Source organism: Papaver somniferum, chromosome 1, assembly GCF_003573695.1.
Source record: "Papaver somniferum cultivar HN1 chromosome 1, ASM357369v1, whole genome shotgun sequence".
NCBI lineage: Eukaryota > Viridiplantae > Streptophyta > Magnoliopsida > Ranunculales > Papaveraceae > Papaver > Papaver somniferum.
The window spans coordinates 113,679,791-113,693,143 of record NC_039358.1 but is presented as its reverse complement, the minus strand read 5'-3'; the positions used below and the strand labels follow the sequence as shown (position 1 = coordinate 113,693,143).

Below are 13,353 nucleotides of genomic sequence, written 5' to 3'. Positions count from 1 at the left end.
AACCTCGGTTTCCCGACATCTTCATTACATAGAGCAAGGTGAACGTATGATGGATATATGGGTTTTCGAGAAGAAAAATATGAACAACCGTCGACGTAGTCCACGTTTGAAAAAGAGTACCAGCTTTAACTCTTTTACTTGGATGAGGCGGTTCAGCAGAAAATGGGATAAAGGCTTTACTCGCTTATTATCACGAACAGAGAGTGAAATCCTGCTATGGCAGAATGACGGTCTCTCTTGTTATGACCCTAAAACTTTTGAGAAAATATGGTCTGTTGAAGGTGCAGAAGGGAATATTTATGAAGCAATTCCTCGTATGCATAGCCTTGTTTAGTTGAAAGATCTTGGAGAAAAGCGAGTTGATCATTTGGTGCCTCCAATGAAGTTAGCAACTCGGTGAAGCTATATACATTTCCAATTCGGGTGTTCAAATTCCTGTCAGAAAGTACAACATTTGAACTATTATTCAAAATATAGGTATTCTTTCATTTCTTTAGTATTGCCATTTCCTAATGACTTTTTTTTTTTTAAATTGCTGTATAAGCCATTCGCACTATCAGTAAACATTCAACTCTTCTGAAAGAAATATAAAAAAGCCATTGATAGAGGATAAGCCATTAATAGAATCAAACCATTAGGCCCCGCCGAGAAACCTGTCGTTGATAGAGTAAACCTGTTTAACAAATGTGCGAATCATACCTCAGCCCTTTAGTCTGCAATCACTTTTTTAGTTGCCGTGAACACCTTGCTCTGGCTCAGGCTGCTTATCTGGTTAGTTCTTACTGAAAAGTTATTATAGACACACAAAAAGAGAAACTTCATTTTACTTAAAATATTAGGAACATACAGAGGTAAAAAAAAAAACTCTGAGGTAAAATCCAATATGTACCTAGTCTAGTTCATTATTACTAGCTTGATCACAATGTATTTTTTTTTATTAAAAAGATCTGAATATCACCAGAAAAGTGACACCAGATAAAAAAAGATACAAAGACTAATGCATTACTGCATTCCAGTTACATAGCAAAGTATTCAATTGAAAACTAGAAAATAATTGCGATTTCAGACTCCAATTAAACATCAAACATTTTACATCCATAATCCAAGTTCTTCTTCTCATTATTATGAACTCTTGCATTCCTTTCATTCCATACACACCACCAAATAGCAAAAGGCAGGATACTCCAAATCTTCTTTTTTCTATTTCGAGATCTCCTCTGACATTTACCTCCCCATTCCCATAGATTGGATTTTACATTTCTAGAAAGAACCCAATTGATATCAAAACTTTTGAGAAAGTAAGACCCGATATCAAAGACAAACTTACAGCGAAGAAACAAGTGTTCATTTGTCTCCAAACAATCTTCACAGAAACTTTTGAGAAAGTTGTGTACTTTTACTGGAGTGTTTGAAAGTTCCTGAAAGATTTTTCTCCTCTACAGAGTTACTATCTCTTCGCCTAATAAGGTTTTGGAGACTTGGTTTCTTGAACATAATTCAGTCGGCTTGATTAACACAAGAAGATATATGTAACAACTAACAACCAAATACTTCTAATTTCAAGAATCTTAAAATAGGAGTCCCAGTAACCGATCGGCCACAAAACTAGTCCTGCATGCATTTTTTGGTCTAAAGAACAAGCATAATAATGTAAAAAGCAGTCTTTACTCTTCAGATCAGTTTGGAACCCTTGCTGTTCCACCCCCAAGGCCCAATCATTTGGCACAAGGATTGCTGGTGAACATTGTGCAATCATGCTATCAGATTCCCAGGCTTGAGACATGAATATTATTTTTAAGTTCAGATTTTATGGTTTCTCAGAGAGACCTAAAAGAAAAGAGCTATGCACAGTGGAAAGATCAGATCAAAAACGAAAATTAGACTAATGTTTGGTTTCGAGATTGTAGCATAAACAAGAAAATGCCTCCGGCAACTGAAACATTAAGAGACTCAAAATTTCCTGCCATTGGTATGGTAATGAGCTCAGAAGCTTGTTTAGATTCCTCTGAAAGACCGTTTCCTTCACTGCCCATTATCAAGCACAAGTGTTTATCCATCAATGCCTTTGCAAGTTCTCGGGAAAGTGGAGATGAGGATTTCGGTCCTTGGTCACTCTCTGGATGGGCAGCCAGCATCTTCATTTTTTTTTCCTTCTTGAGACTTTCCAAATGAGCCCAATTACCAGCAACTATAGGAATTTGAAAGGAAGCTCCTCTAGCCGCTCGAAGTGCTTTGTCGTTGAAAGGATCGCAACATCCAGGAAGCATAAACACCCCATCCTGTTTTGTGCATAAACAAGTATTGATCAAGGATGTCGTTAAGTACTCAAAACACAACCATTAAGAAAATAACATACCCATCCAAACGCTATGGCAGATCTAAGTAATGCACCCAGGTTACCAGGATCCTGTAATGTGTCTTCAGTTAGTTCACTCATACAAGTACACAGCCAAAACAAGAAATGCACATAAACACTACTTGGTGGAGGGCCGGAGGCAAATACGCTGCACTACCTAATTTTATTCTACAATTCTGACAATGAATTGGAATCACAAAGGATTGCTGAAATTACCTGGATTCCATCAAGAACTAGAATCCGACGAGGCGAAGTGAACAAATTATGAACATTAGCTTCTTTCTGGTTATCATTTAAATTGCAGAAACTGGTTGGAATTCTCATTAGAGCTACTGCTTCAATAGAATCAATTGATTGAACCCCAGATACTTTTTTCATCACAGTAGAACTCACACGAACAATACGCATAGACGAATAAGACAAGCCTTTAGGAACTTCAACACCATCCAGCACAAGTAAACAATCCACAGTAGTAGGTTTTCCTTCTACCAATTCTTGGAAATTGGTAATTTCCCTACACCGCATTAGTTGATTATAACTTGATAAGTAGTAGAAAAGAGGAAAAACTGAAGCAATTTTGAAGGGTATAGAGAAAAATACCTGATGGGGTTTGTACCAACAACAATAACAGAGGAATGAGAATGCCGATAAGACGAGCTTTGGCGGAGCTTTAAGCAATGTTTTACAAATGGGTTTGCAGGACTGGAAATGAAATCAACATTAGAAGGTAAAGTTGGAACAGACGGGGTACCAATACTGATAACCGAGTCATCGTATCTGCTTTTTGTAGGGTTTAACTGTAAAACCCTAACTCGGAAGCTAGTTGAAGATACTTGCATCTCCTCGACTTACAAAATTTATCTTTTTTTGTTTATCCGTCTGTAGGAAATTCAGTCTTTTTGTTATTTCATTTTTAAGCCCCAGTGCTCTGTCATTGGGAATTTGGAAATATCCAGATATTTTACTGAAATTCGGGATTGCCCCCCACACTAGCCTGTTATACATTCAGTCCCTCACCGTCACCATTGTTTATCCGTTTGTAGGAAATTCAGTCTTTTATAATTTCATCTTTTAGACATTTCTCTTTTCAGTTCTAGTTTTTGTAGCTTGCAAGAACTTGTAACAATGTTGCTTGTACTGGCAATTTAGGCTAAAGATTGCAACTTGTTTTTGGTTTAGACTTCCGATCCGACTCATGACAACTGTTGAGGCAGACCTTTAGTTTTTTTTTTTTTACTGTTGTTTATACAAAAAAAAAAATAAAAAAAAATACTCGTACTACTTGGATTAGATTATGGAAGCACAACTCTAGTGATAGAGACTTCCTATGTGACAAGAAACAATGTGGTCATTTGGATTGATGTTCCTAGAACTCAGAGTAGGGTTATATTCCCAATAACGCTTAACGAGAATTGGATCGACATTTGACGTTCCCAAAGTCATTTGGATTTTAGATTTTGTTTGGATTCCAAGTTATCTTCTATGATGTACAATGCCAATATGAATTACTTGTCTTGACGGATTTTAAAATTATATCATGCAACCTGAGAAATAAAAAAGAGTTCAGTGATTACTAGTCCTTTGCAAGACTCAAATCCATGGAGACCACAACTTGCAAGTCAAAAAAATTCCAAAATTATGCAGAAACAAATCTGGATGGGGAGAATGATAGAGCAGTTGACTCGGAGAACAAATTGTTCATTCATAAGTTTGATACCAAAGAAGAAGGAATCAAATTCCCCTCAAGATTTCAGACTTATGAGCCTTATAGGAAGCATATAAAAATTGTAACAGATATTGTTGCTGAAAGACTTAGAATGTAATGCTAAACTTAATTGTAGAAAATCAAGATGTCTTCATCAAAGATAAACAATTACTAAATGTAATGCTAACTGTGGATGAGTTATTTGAATCAAGATGAAAAAGAAAAATATGAAGCATATTATGCACGCTTGGCAACCAAAAAGCCTTTGATAATGTCACCTGGAATACTAGTGACATGTGAAACAAGCATTAAGCTTTTTACTCAAATGGAGAAACTGGATCTCTTTCAATGTCTCAAGTGAAAACACTAGGGGTACCAAAATACACAACAAATTTTTCGTAGGCAATCTGTATGGACTAACTCAACACAACTCCGAGAATAAAAACTCAATCAAGGAAAGTATCTAGAGTTATATCTCTCTCCCTCGTTGTTAGAACGTTTGCAGAACTGAATCCGTGAACCTAACTACAAAGAGAGTTCTTGGACGGTAGCAAAGATCAATATCTAAGGATCAATCAAGTCTTATCCAACAAACAAGATCGGACCTATCTACTTTGATTGATCAAAGAACAACCCGTGATATTTCAATTATAAAGATAAACAATATAATCTGGAAAAAAAATAACACAGACACCAGAAATTTTGTTAACGATAAAACCGCAAATATAAAAAAACCCTGAGACCTACTCTAGATTGAACACCAAACTGTATTAAGCCGCTACAGACACTAGCCTACTACCAATTAACTTCGGTCTGAAATGTAGTTGAGCCCGAAATCAGTCTCTCACTGATTCAGGTACAGTCACACTCTTTACGCCTCTTGAATCCTAGCAGGACTCTGTGCAATTTATTCCCTTAGACGGTGCCACACCAACTAAGAGTTGCTTCAACTCAATTGAAAACTTTAAACCAAATCTGCCTCGCACAGATTAAGCCTATGATTGATTTCCTGATTTACGATCTAAACGGATGATCATATCAAATGATAGATCCAGGTGATGGAAATCGATAGCAACTTGACAAGAGTCTGGCTATCCTCGAACTACAGACTTAAGCAACCTGAAGTGCTGCCTAGACTATTATTCACCTCATAAGTATAAAACTTGCGGAATCAACAATAGAGACGAAGAGAACTTTGAAGATTACTATCTATCTAGATCGTTGGAGAAAGCTCTACAAACAATCAAGATCAGGATACTCGAGTTATCAAGATAAAAGATAACTGGACCTGGCTTCATGAATCCCAATGAAGTTTTTGTAGTCGTTAAACCCTAAAAGGGTTTCTGGAGAGGACGACTCTAGATATTACTAGGACACACAAAAAGTATTGTCAGGATTCAAAGATCCCAGTTGCCAAGAGTTCCCCTTATAGAGACTTCAAATCCTAGGTTTCTTTAGGTTTAAGCTAAGATAGCTTTGGAACCAAGCAAACAATATCCACCGTTAGATGAACGCTTTTAATCTTATTCACATATACAAGATATACACTCTGGTTAGGTAAACCGTAACTGAACCGTGTATAAAGACTATGTTGAACATGGTTACCCGAAACTAGACGATTTAAACTTTAAAAGCTTAACACTCATTTTCATGTTCACTAAGACATTAATCTCGAGTTACAATTATGTGATCAAATGGGTCTAGTGTTAATTAGACAATTGATCAAATGCAAATCACTTCATAGAAATAATTTAATTGCAATTGAATCATAAACGACATAGTTGGTAAATGTACAAGATACAATTACTTGGATCGTTCGTGAGTCGCCTGAGTCACAGTATGCAGACAGGTTTGCAAGCTTATAAGCAATAACCGAATTCCGGAGTTGACAGAACTTTTTCATTTCACGTACCAGTTTGCAAACTTAGGTGCAACTCAAAGTTCCGGAGTTGACAGAATTTTTTCAGTTCACGTACTGGTTTGCAAACTTACGACTTTTCCCAGTTCCGGAGTTCACATAACTTTTTCAGTTCACATACCGGTTTGGTTACTAACTGGTTCTAGAAAATAGAACTGTATTGGCTCGTATACCTGTTTGATTATTTGACCTGGTTCCCTTACTATAGTTCTAAACTGGTTTGCATACGAATATGCATATCTATCTGTATCACGAAACAAATGGATTCTCACATGATGTATATACAAATATGCAAATCACACAAATCTGAAAATTGATATATAGTTATTCCGCTACATGTACAAGTACATGTAATACGACTACAAACATATAAAAGTTTTCTCAGTTTGTAAGACTGATAACACTGTCTTGTATTCCGAATATAGTAGTTATATATTTCTTTAAATCAATTCGAAACGTTCCTGAATAAAATCAATGACACATATCACTGTTCCATGTTATTTTCGAATGATAAACTTGAATCATGATTTGGTTCCGAACAATAAATTTTTCTCCACCGAAATTTGATCAAGTATGAACAAACGTTCATTAAGCGTAGTCATTATATTTCGAGAAATTCGTAAACTAAATAATTAGTTCTCGACTCGAAATTCTTGTCTATGCATGCTAGTCTAATTAGTTATGCGACAATTGTCTCAAGGATAGAAAGGTGAATATAACTTGAGAAATATGTGGTTCATTCTTCACTTAACTTTTGTTGATGAAGTTCTCCAAAAGCTTCGGTTGATCTTCACCTTCAAATGGTAGAACGCAAATGATGACTGGTTCGCTTCTCAACTGCCTCTATCCTAGACCGAGACTTAATTAATTGTATACTAGAAATCAATATATAGTTTTGACAACTAAATTTGACAACCAGCTTGATATAGCAACACTTGTGAGTGACAAAATTATTTAATACATATGGATAACAAAAATAAAGTTTGAAAAACTCCTCGATCCATTATGCCTTGATTTCCTTGGTATCTTCAACTCTTCTTTAACTCTTCATTGTTCCAAGTTGCAATGATCCTGAACGTGTTCAACTCAGCATCGTTGTTGTTAAAGAACTGATTCCATAGCGATAACAACTTTGAAAATAAATATTCTCAATTTGTTGTTATATAGAAACATGGTATTATTGTATCTCAACTCTGAAGTAATACTACATTGATATGTTTCTCCCCCTTAATCAATACTCATATCTTTTGAATAATAGGTAGACCTATTGGTTAAATGATTCACTCCCCCTTACATGATGATCCATAAACCATATGTGTGTAGTATGAAACTACTAAATAATTCTCCCCCTTTTTGTCAATATAATTGACAAAGGTACGACAATCGCAGGATCATAATGAATACAACCAAAAGATATCTCAAGTTTAAGGAAGATGGAGATACTACATAATAACATAGCTAAACTGCAACTCCTCGTATCAACTTCATATGATTTCACATAGTAATAAATACTTAATGCTCATCCTAAGAGATTAAGAAGATACAAGCATCCCCTTTATAATTCCACAGCCACACTCCCCATAAAGATATATCAATTAAGCACAATTCATTTAAGAACTCTCCCCCATAAGATGGCATTCCCAAGGGAACAACATGAGTGACTTTAGTTTTGTGAAAAAGAAGGATTTTGGCGGACATTAACAAATCACAAGGATTTGTATCCATAGTCTCGACATAAATTAATCTCAAGGCCAGTTACGAACAACGAGACAATTTTACTCGATTTTACTCAACATAAGAGAATCTTGCGGAGTGTATCAAGCAGCAAAACACAAAAGTGCGATCATAAAAAGATCAATACTACGAGAAAAATCTCAAAGAGTTTGTTCTATTTTCTGTTTAAATAAACATAATATATTTAACTTACGATCATATATGAAATATTAGCTAAATATTTCATAAGATTTTTGCAATAATTAAACCAATAATGTTTACATACTGCAAGTTCATATTCCAACAACTCTAGAATTTAAATAAATAAATCTAAAAACATGCAAGATGAAAAATGTTGGTGTTAGAGCATAGCTTGGTTGAACCCACCAGGCGGTGGTATGTCAAGTTTGGTTGTCATATTTTAGTGAGCCAAAACTCATTTAAGAGTCGCTTGATTATGTACTAGAGTCAACTTCGTATACGTTAGCTTGAAAGTATTAGGATATGAGACATTACAAGTATTGCGAAGACTTGAAGAAGTGAAGAAGTAAGGAGCTACAACGACAACATCATCCTTCCACTTGAGGTTAGTGATATTTGACTTGAACTGTTTCATTCTTTTTTTTTTTTGAAACGTATCTTTCAAGTCGTGCATATTGAAAATAAAACTGCGAAGCATGAATGATTATACTCTAGTTAGACATAGTATTAAGGAATACAATACGAGGTTTATTGCTTAACCATTAAACTTTGTAGATAAGACATCGACATAATCGTTTGAATGCTATTGTGATTATGTATGGGTATAAGGTGAATATTTCATCCTAGGAAACAATGTTTTACATTTGTTTTAAGGAAGAAAATTCATGAACTTGTTTTGTGAATCGAAAGAGAAATCGCCAGACATTATTGGTATTGTTATTCATTACATATCTTTTGAACTACCAATATGTGTGATTAGTATAACCGCTCATGACTTGTTTATGTTCTTGTTAAAACTATTCACAAAGGCTTGACTTTTGTATTGGTATGACCTTTTTTTAGTGAAACCGATCTTAAGTAATCACCTGAGATGGTATGATCTATTTTGTGTTATTGGTATGACTTACTCTGGGTAAAGGGGAACCAATCCTAGTAAGAGATGCAACCTATCACAAAGGGGAATCGATCCTTGTATGAGGTGCAGCAAGTTTTTAGCAGAAAGGGGAACCGATCCTACGGACATGTGCAACACGTTTTTAGGCAAAGGGGAACCGATCCTATGGACATGTGCAGCAAGTACAAGTTAGATACCATATATATGTGGGGAACCGATCCTAGTACCTAGTCAACCGAATTTTGGAAAGCTAGTGTGACTATGCACAGTACTCACATGGAGGTAGAACCGAAACTTGTTTTGGTAGAACCGTGAAACCCATGATTTGTGATTGAGTATTCTTGATCAATCACAGTAAACATAGTTCGTGAAAGTCAGATGAACCAATTCTAAACTTGTTTGGAAGTGTGGCTAATCGGTTTCAAGATTGTAAGTATGAAAGAGGACTTACAAAGTAAGGATGTCGACATACTTTGAACATGTGCAGTAACGCTTATCTTTAATTGTTCAAAGTTATTCCTTAATATCTAAAGGATGAAAATCCCAGATTGAATAAAATAAATTGAGAATCTTTTATTTAAGGTTTTTAATTTTATTTTTGGAAAATGAAAATTAGTAATATGCATTTACTAGTTGGAGATTTTCTAAGAGAATTTCGGTCATTATTTTGGACAAAGCATTTCCAGGAATTATGGAAACCGAATCTGGAATATATTGCATATCTTGTGAATATTTTCGGTTTTGGAAATTCCTTGGTGTCCAAACTTCCTTGGTCTATAAATATCAAAGTTTGCATTTCGAGCAAACTAATCCTCGTACAACAAGAACTATCTCAGTTGTGCTGCTACTGGTGAAGCCGCCTATTCGGAGAGGAGAGTAACCTAATTAGGCGAAATCTCTTACGGCCGCTCAGTTTAAAGCCTTCTTTCGGATTGAGAAGTTCTATTAGTACCGTTGGTGGGAAACTAGATAATTGCGGTTTATCTTTTATTTTCGATTGATTTGATTGACTAACGATGGTTGAAATTTGATTGAACCTAGTTTGTTTATGCTTGAGAATCTTCTCTTCTGACATAAGATTCACTCAAGCTAGATCGAAGTTTCGACGGGGATCTTTAGACTGTTTGTAGATCTAAAGATGTCTTGTGATAATCCATTGTTAACAGACTCCGTTCCGTGCGTGATTGATCACAAGAGATTCAAGTTTATTGTGTGCAAGTGTTTATTGAATATCTAAGAAGATTTGAAGACCAAGAAGAATTTGAAGATTTGGGATTCATAATCTTTGGTGTGCACAATACTTGTTTCGGTAAAAGAAGATCCAACTATAATCGGTTTATCCTTGTGGTAGATTAGATTGATTAGTTGTGTAGATCGGCATCAATACAATTCTTTGTGATTAAAAGTTTTGATTGCAAAATCTTAACAATTACTTTGGTAATTGACAATAAGATAGATCTAAGAACCTGATGAAGGAGTTTATTGAGATAAACAGAGGAGCCTTTGTCGAACTCATATCACTTGGTTGAAAAGAGTTGATACCAAACATATTTGTTATTCCTTTACTGTTTTGGAATACGAACCAAAGGAATTGTTCCAATTACGTGACTTATTACATGTCGGTGGCGTGGGAATACATACGGAACTAGGTGACCTATAGGTTTAGTTGCTTGGTCTCAACTATACGAAGTTGGTTTGATTTTGTATAGCGGCTTAATCCTGAGAGTATTCAATTTTGGACAAGGTCCCGGGGTTTTTCTGGATTTGCGGTTTCCTCGTTAACAAAATCTTGTTGTGTCATTTACTTTTATTTTCCGCAATTATAGTTGTTATTATAATTTAAAGTAAATTACACAAACGTTAATTCCTATTTACTTGATAAGCAATCCTATTGTGTTTGGTTAAGTCCGAACCTTGTATCAAGTAAACATACTTCGTTGTTGTATTGTCTCGATCTCATATCCATAGATGATCACACGAAGTGTGAACTGATTTGTTGTATTGTCTCGACTCAGTCCGTAGACAATCACTTTTGGAGAAAGGACTTATAGGTGGAAAAGTTTTAGATTGAGGTATATTTGGGTATCCTCGTCTTTTCAGTTGGAAATAACTATTTGTACTCAAAATCTTTGATATACCAATCCCTAGTTATTCGTCTCAAGAATAAAATCCTCATAATAAGTTTCTTCGAAAACTAAATAGAAGAACACGGAAATAAACTAGATTTTTCCAGACACTTCATCAGTATTGAGACCCTTGAATTTGTCATCAATTGTATCCACGAGCTCTTCAGAGAAAATATCCTCATTGAGTAGTTCATGAACATGAGGTTTCATGAGAACAAGGTCAGCATAAACCTTTTTCAACTCAATCTTCACCATGTCTAAACTTTTTAGCGTTTTGTAGTGTACTCATGTACAACTATAAGGATTTAATCTAGATAACTAGCAGCAAGTTTCCTTCTCTCTGCAAGCAGAGCCTAACTTTCAAAACTGAAAGCAAAATAAATTCTTCATTGATGAAAACTTAGGGTCTTACAATGATTGGGTATTTAAGCCACCAATCTGAGAAGAGGGACATCAACGGTCCTTATTACATCAGAGAAGAAAGTAAACAAAAACGGTGCCCGGGGAAATAAATCCTTCACAAATGAGCACATGTGACAACACGTGATTACTAGTAAACCAGGTGAGTCGGGTATTCGACTCATCTAAGCAACTCGGTCTCAGTCATTGGTACATGACAATGCCTCTCCCTTTAAAAATCCTTGTCCTCAAGGATAAAGTCTGAAAACTAAGCTTGTATGTGAGTTGTATCCTCCCATGTAGCATAATCTGTAGTAGAGTTAGACCAGTGAATGAGTATTTGAGGAACATGTTGATTACCTCTGAGAGTGGTACGAGTGTCTAACACAGCTATTGTCTCGACAACAAAACGACCAGCATCATCCACCACTGGCAGAAATGGTAGTGTAGAAGCCTTGAGACCAATGTGCTTCTTAAGCTGAGACACATGAAAGACTGGATGGATTCGTGATCCTACTGGTAATTGTAGTTTGTAAGCCACTGCTCCAACACGTTTCAGAATTGCAAAGGGACCAAAATATTTTGCAGAAAGCTTAAAATTCTTCCTGATAGCAACTGAAGATTGGTGATATGGTTGCAGTTTAAGAAAAACCAAGTCTCCTACTGCAAATTCCCTATTCAAGCGCTTTTTATCTGCAAAAAACTTCATTCTATCTTGTGCCTTTTGAAAAAGCGGGGGTCTAACAACCACACCCAATAATTCTTTTGGCAATCTGTATGGACTAACTCCAATATACTTTCAAGAGAATCAACTAGACAGTCAGACTCAATCTTAAGAAAAGTATATCAAAGAATTATATCTCAATTTCTCAATTCAATCAGCAATCAAACAAATAGGAATTTGCGAGCCCGGTTGAATATAAGAAATAACTTGGACGGTATCAAAAACCAATATCCAAGTGTCAATCAATTTAATCAACAACCCAAGGGTCAGATTCACAATTGATTGAACTTACGTACAACCTGTGATATTTCAATTATATAAACAAATATAATGTGGAAAAGAAATAACACAGACACCAGAAATTTTGTTAACGAGGAAACCGCAAATGCAGAAAACCCCGGGGACCTAGTCTAGAATAAACACACACTGATTATAAGTTGTTACACCAATTTACTACTACCTATTCGGACTAGATGTAATCACTCCTTCAGCACAAATAGAACTCCTAGCACAACACCAATTGTCTTTAGGAATTCTTCTCGTAAATCTTCTAGCAGAACCCAAGGCTCTCTTTAGAAGATACAATAACACGATTGATACAATTCGATATTTTGTATGCACAAAACACCGGTTTGATTTCCCTTCAGATGTGAATCAAAGTTTTGGAAATCTTGTGCTTATTTTGATAAAAACAATTACTAGGTAAAAGTAATATCAAAACAAACTTTTAGATTAGGGATTATTATACTCTTCAATAAAGGAAGAGAAACCTAATTATTCTACAACAAAAACCACTAGAATAAATCTAGAGATATCTTGTTTAAAACTTCTTAAGGATTTTTACGAGATGCCTTAATCGAAGTTTTCTTTCTAGCTTCCGATTTCGACTAACAAGTGTTGGTATACGATCGGAAACTGAAATCTATCAAAACCTAGGGTCTATGATCAACAACTCTTGAATGGTTTTATATCAGAAGAGAAAACCTTAGAATAAACAAGAGGTGAAAAACCTAGATTACAAGTTGTATAGTCAATCACGAAGATTAATCCAACTCGCCTTTGTGATCCCCAATACAAAGACTTTTATCTCACTCTTGTTCATGAAGAACATAAGACATGGAAAACAACCTTATGAGCTTACACCAATTTTCCAAAGGGGATGAAAACGTGTAGCACTCACGAACCCTTTATTTATAGTGAAAGGTAGCTTGAAATCTAAGCATAACTATTTTCCTTTTTCAAGACTCTCCTAATTTTGGGAGTCTTTCCTAAGTTACAGCTCTTGCCAAAATAATTAATTAGCAAATATTGTATTT

The 13,353-nt window shown here is 35.4% G+C and overlaps 1 protein-coding gene across 1 annotated transcript; it reads right to left on the bottom strand.

The window, feature by feature from the left end:
- Nucleotides 1-1,859: 1,859 nt before the first annotated feature.
- Nucleotides 1,860-3,250, bottom strand: LOC113297044 (uncharacterized tRNA/rRNA methyltransferase YsgA-like). Its single transcript, XM_026545446.1, has 4 exons — nucleotides 2,957-3,250; nucleotides 2,573-2,870; nucleotides 2,357-2,407; nucleotides 1,860-2,279 (listed from the first exon to the last, which is right to left on the bottom strand). Exons 1-4 carry the CDS (start codon nucleotides 3,193-3,195, stop codon nucleotides 1,878-1,880), a joined length of 990 nt encoding a protein of 329 aa, XP_026401231.1. The 5' UTR covers nucleotides 3,196-3,250; the 3' UTR covers nucleotides 1,860-1,877.
- Between the last annotated feature and the right edge of the window lie 10,103 nt (nucleotides 3,251-13,353).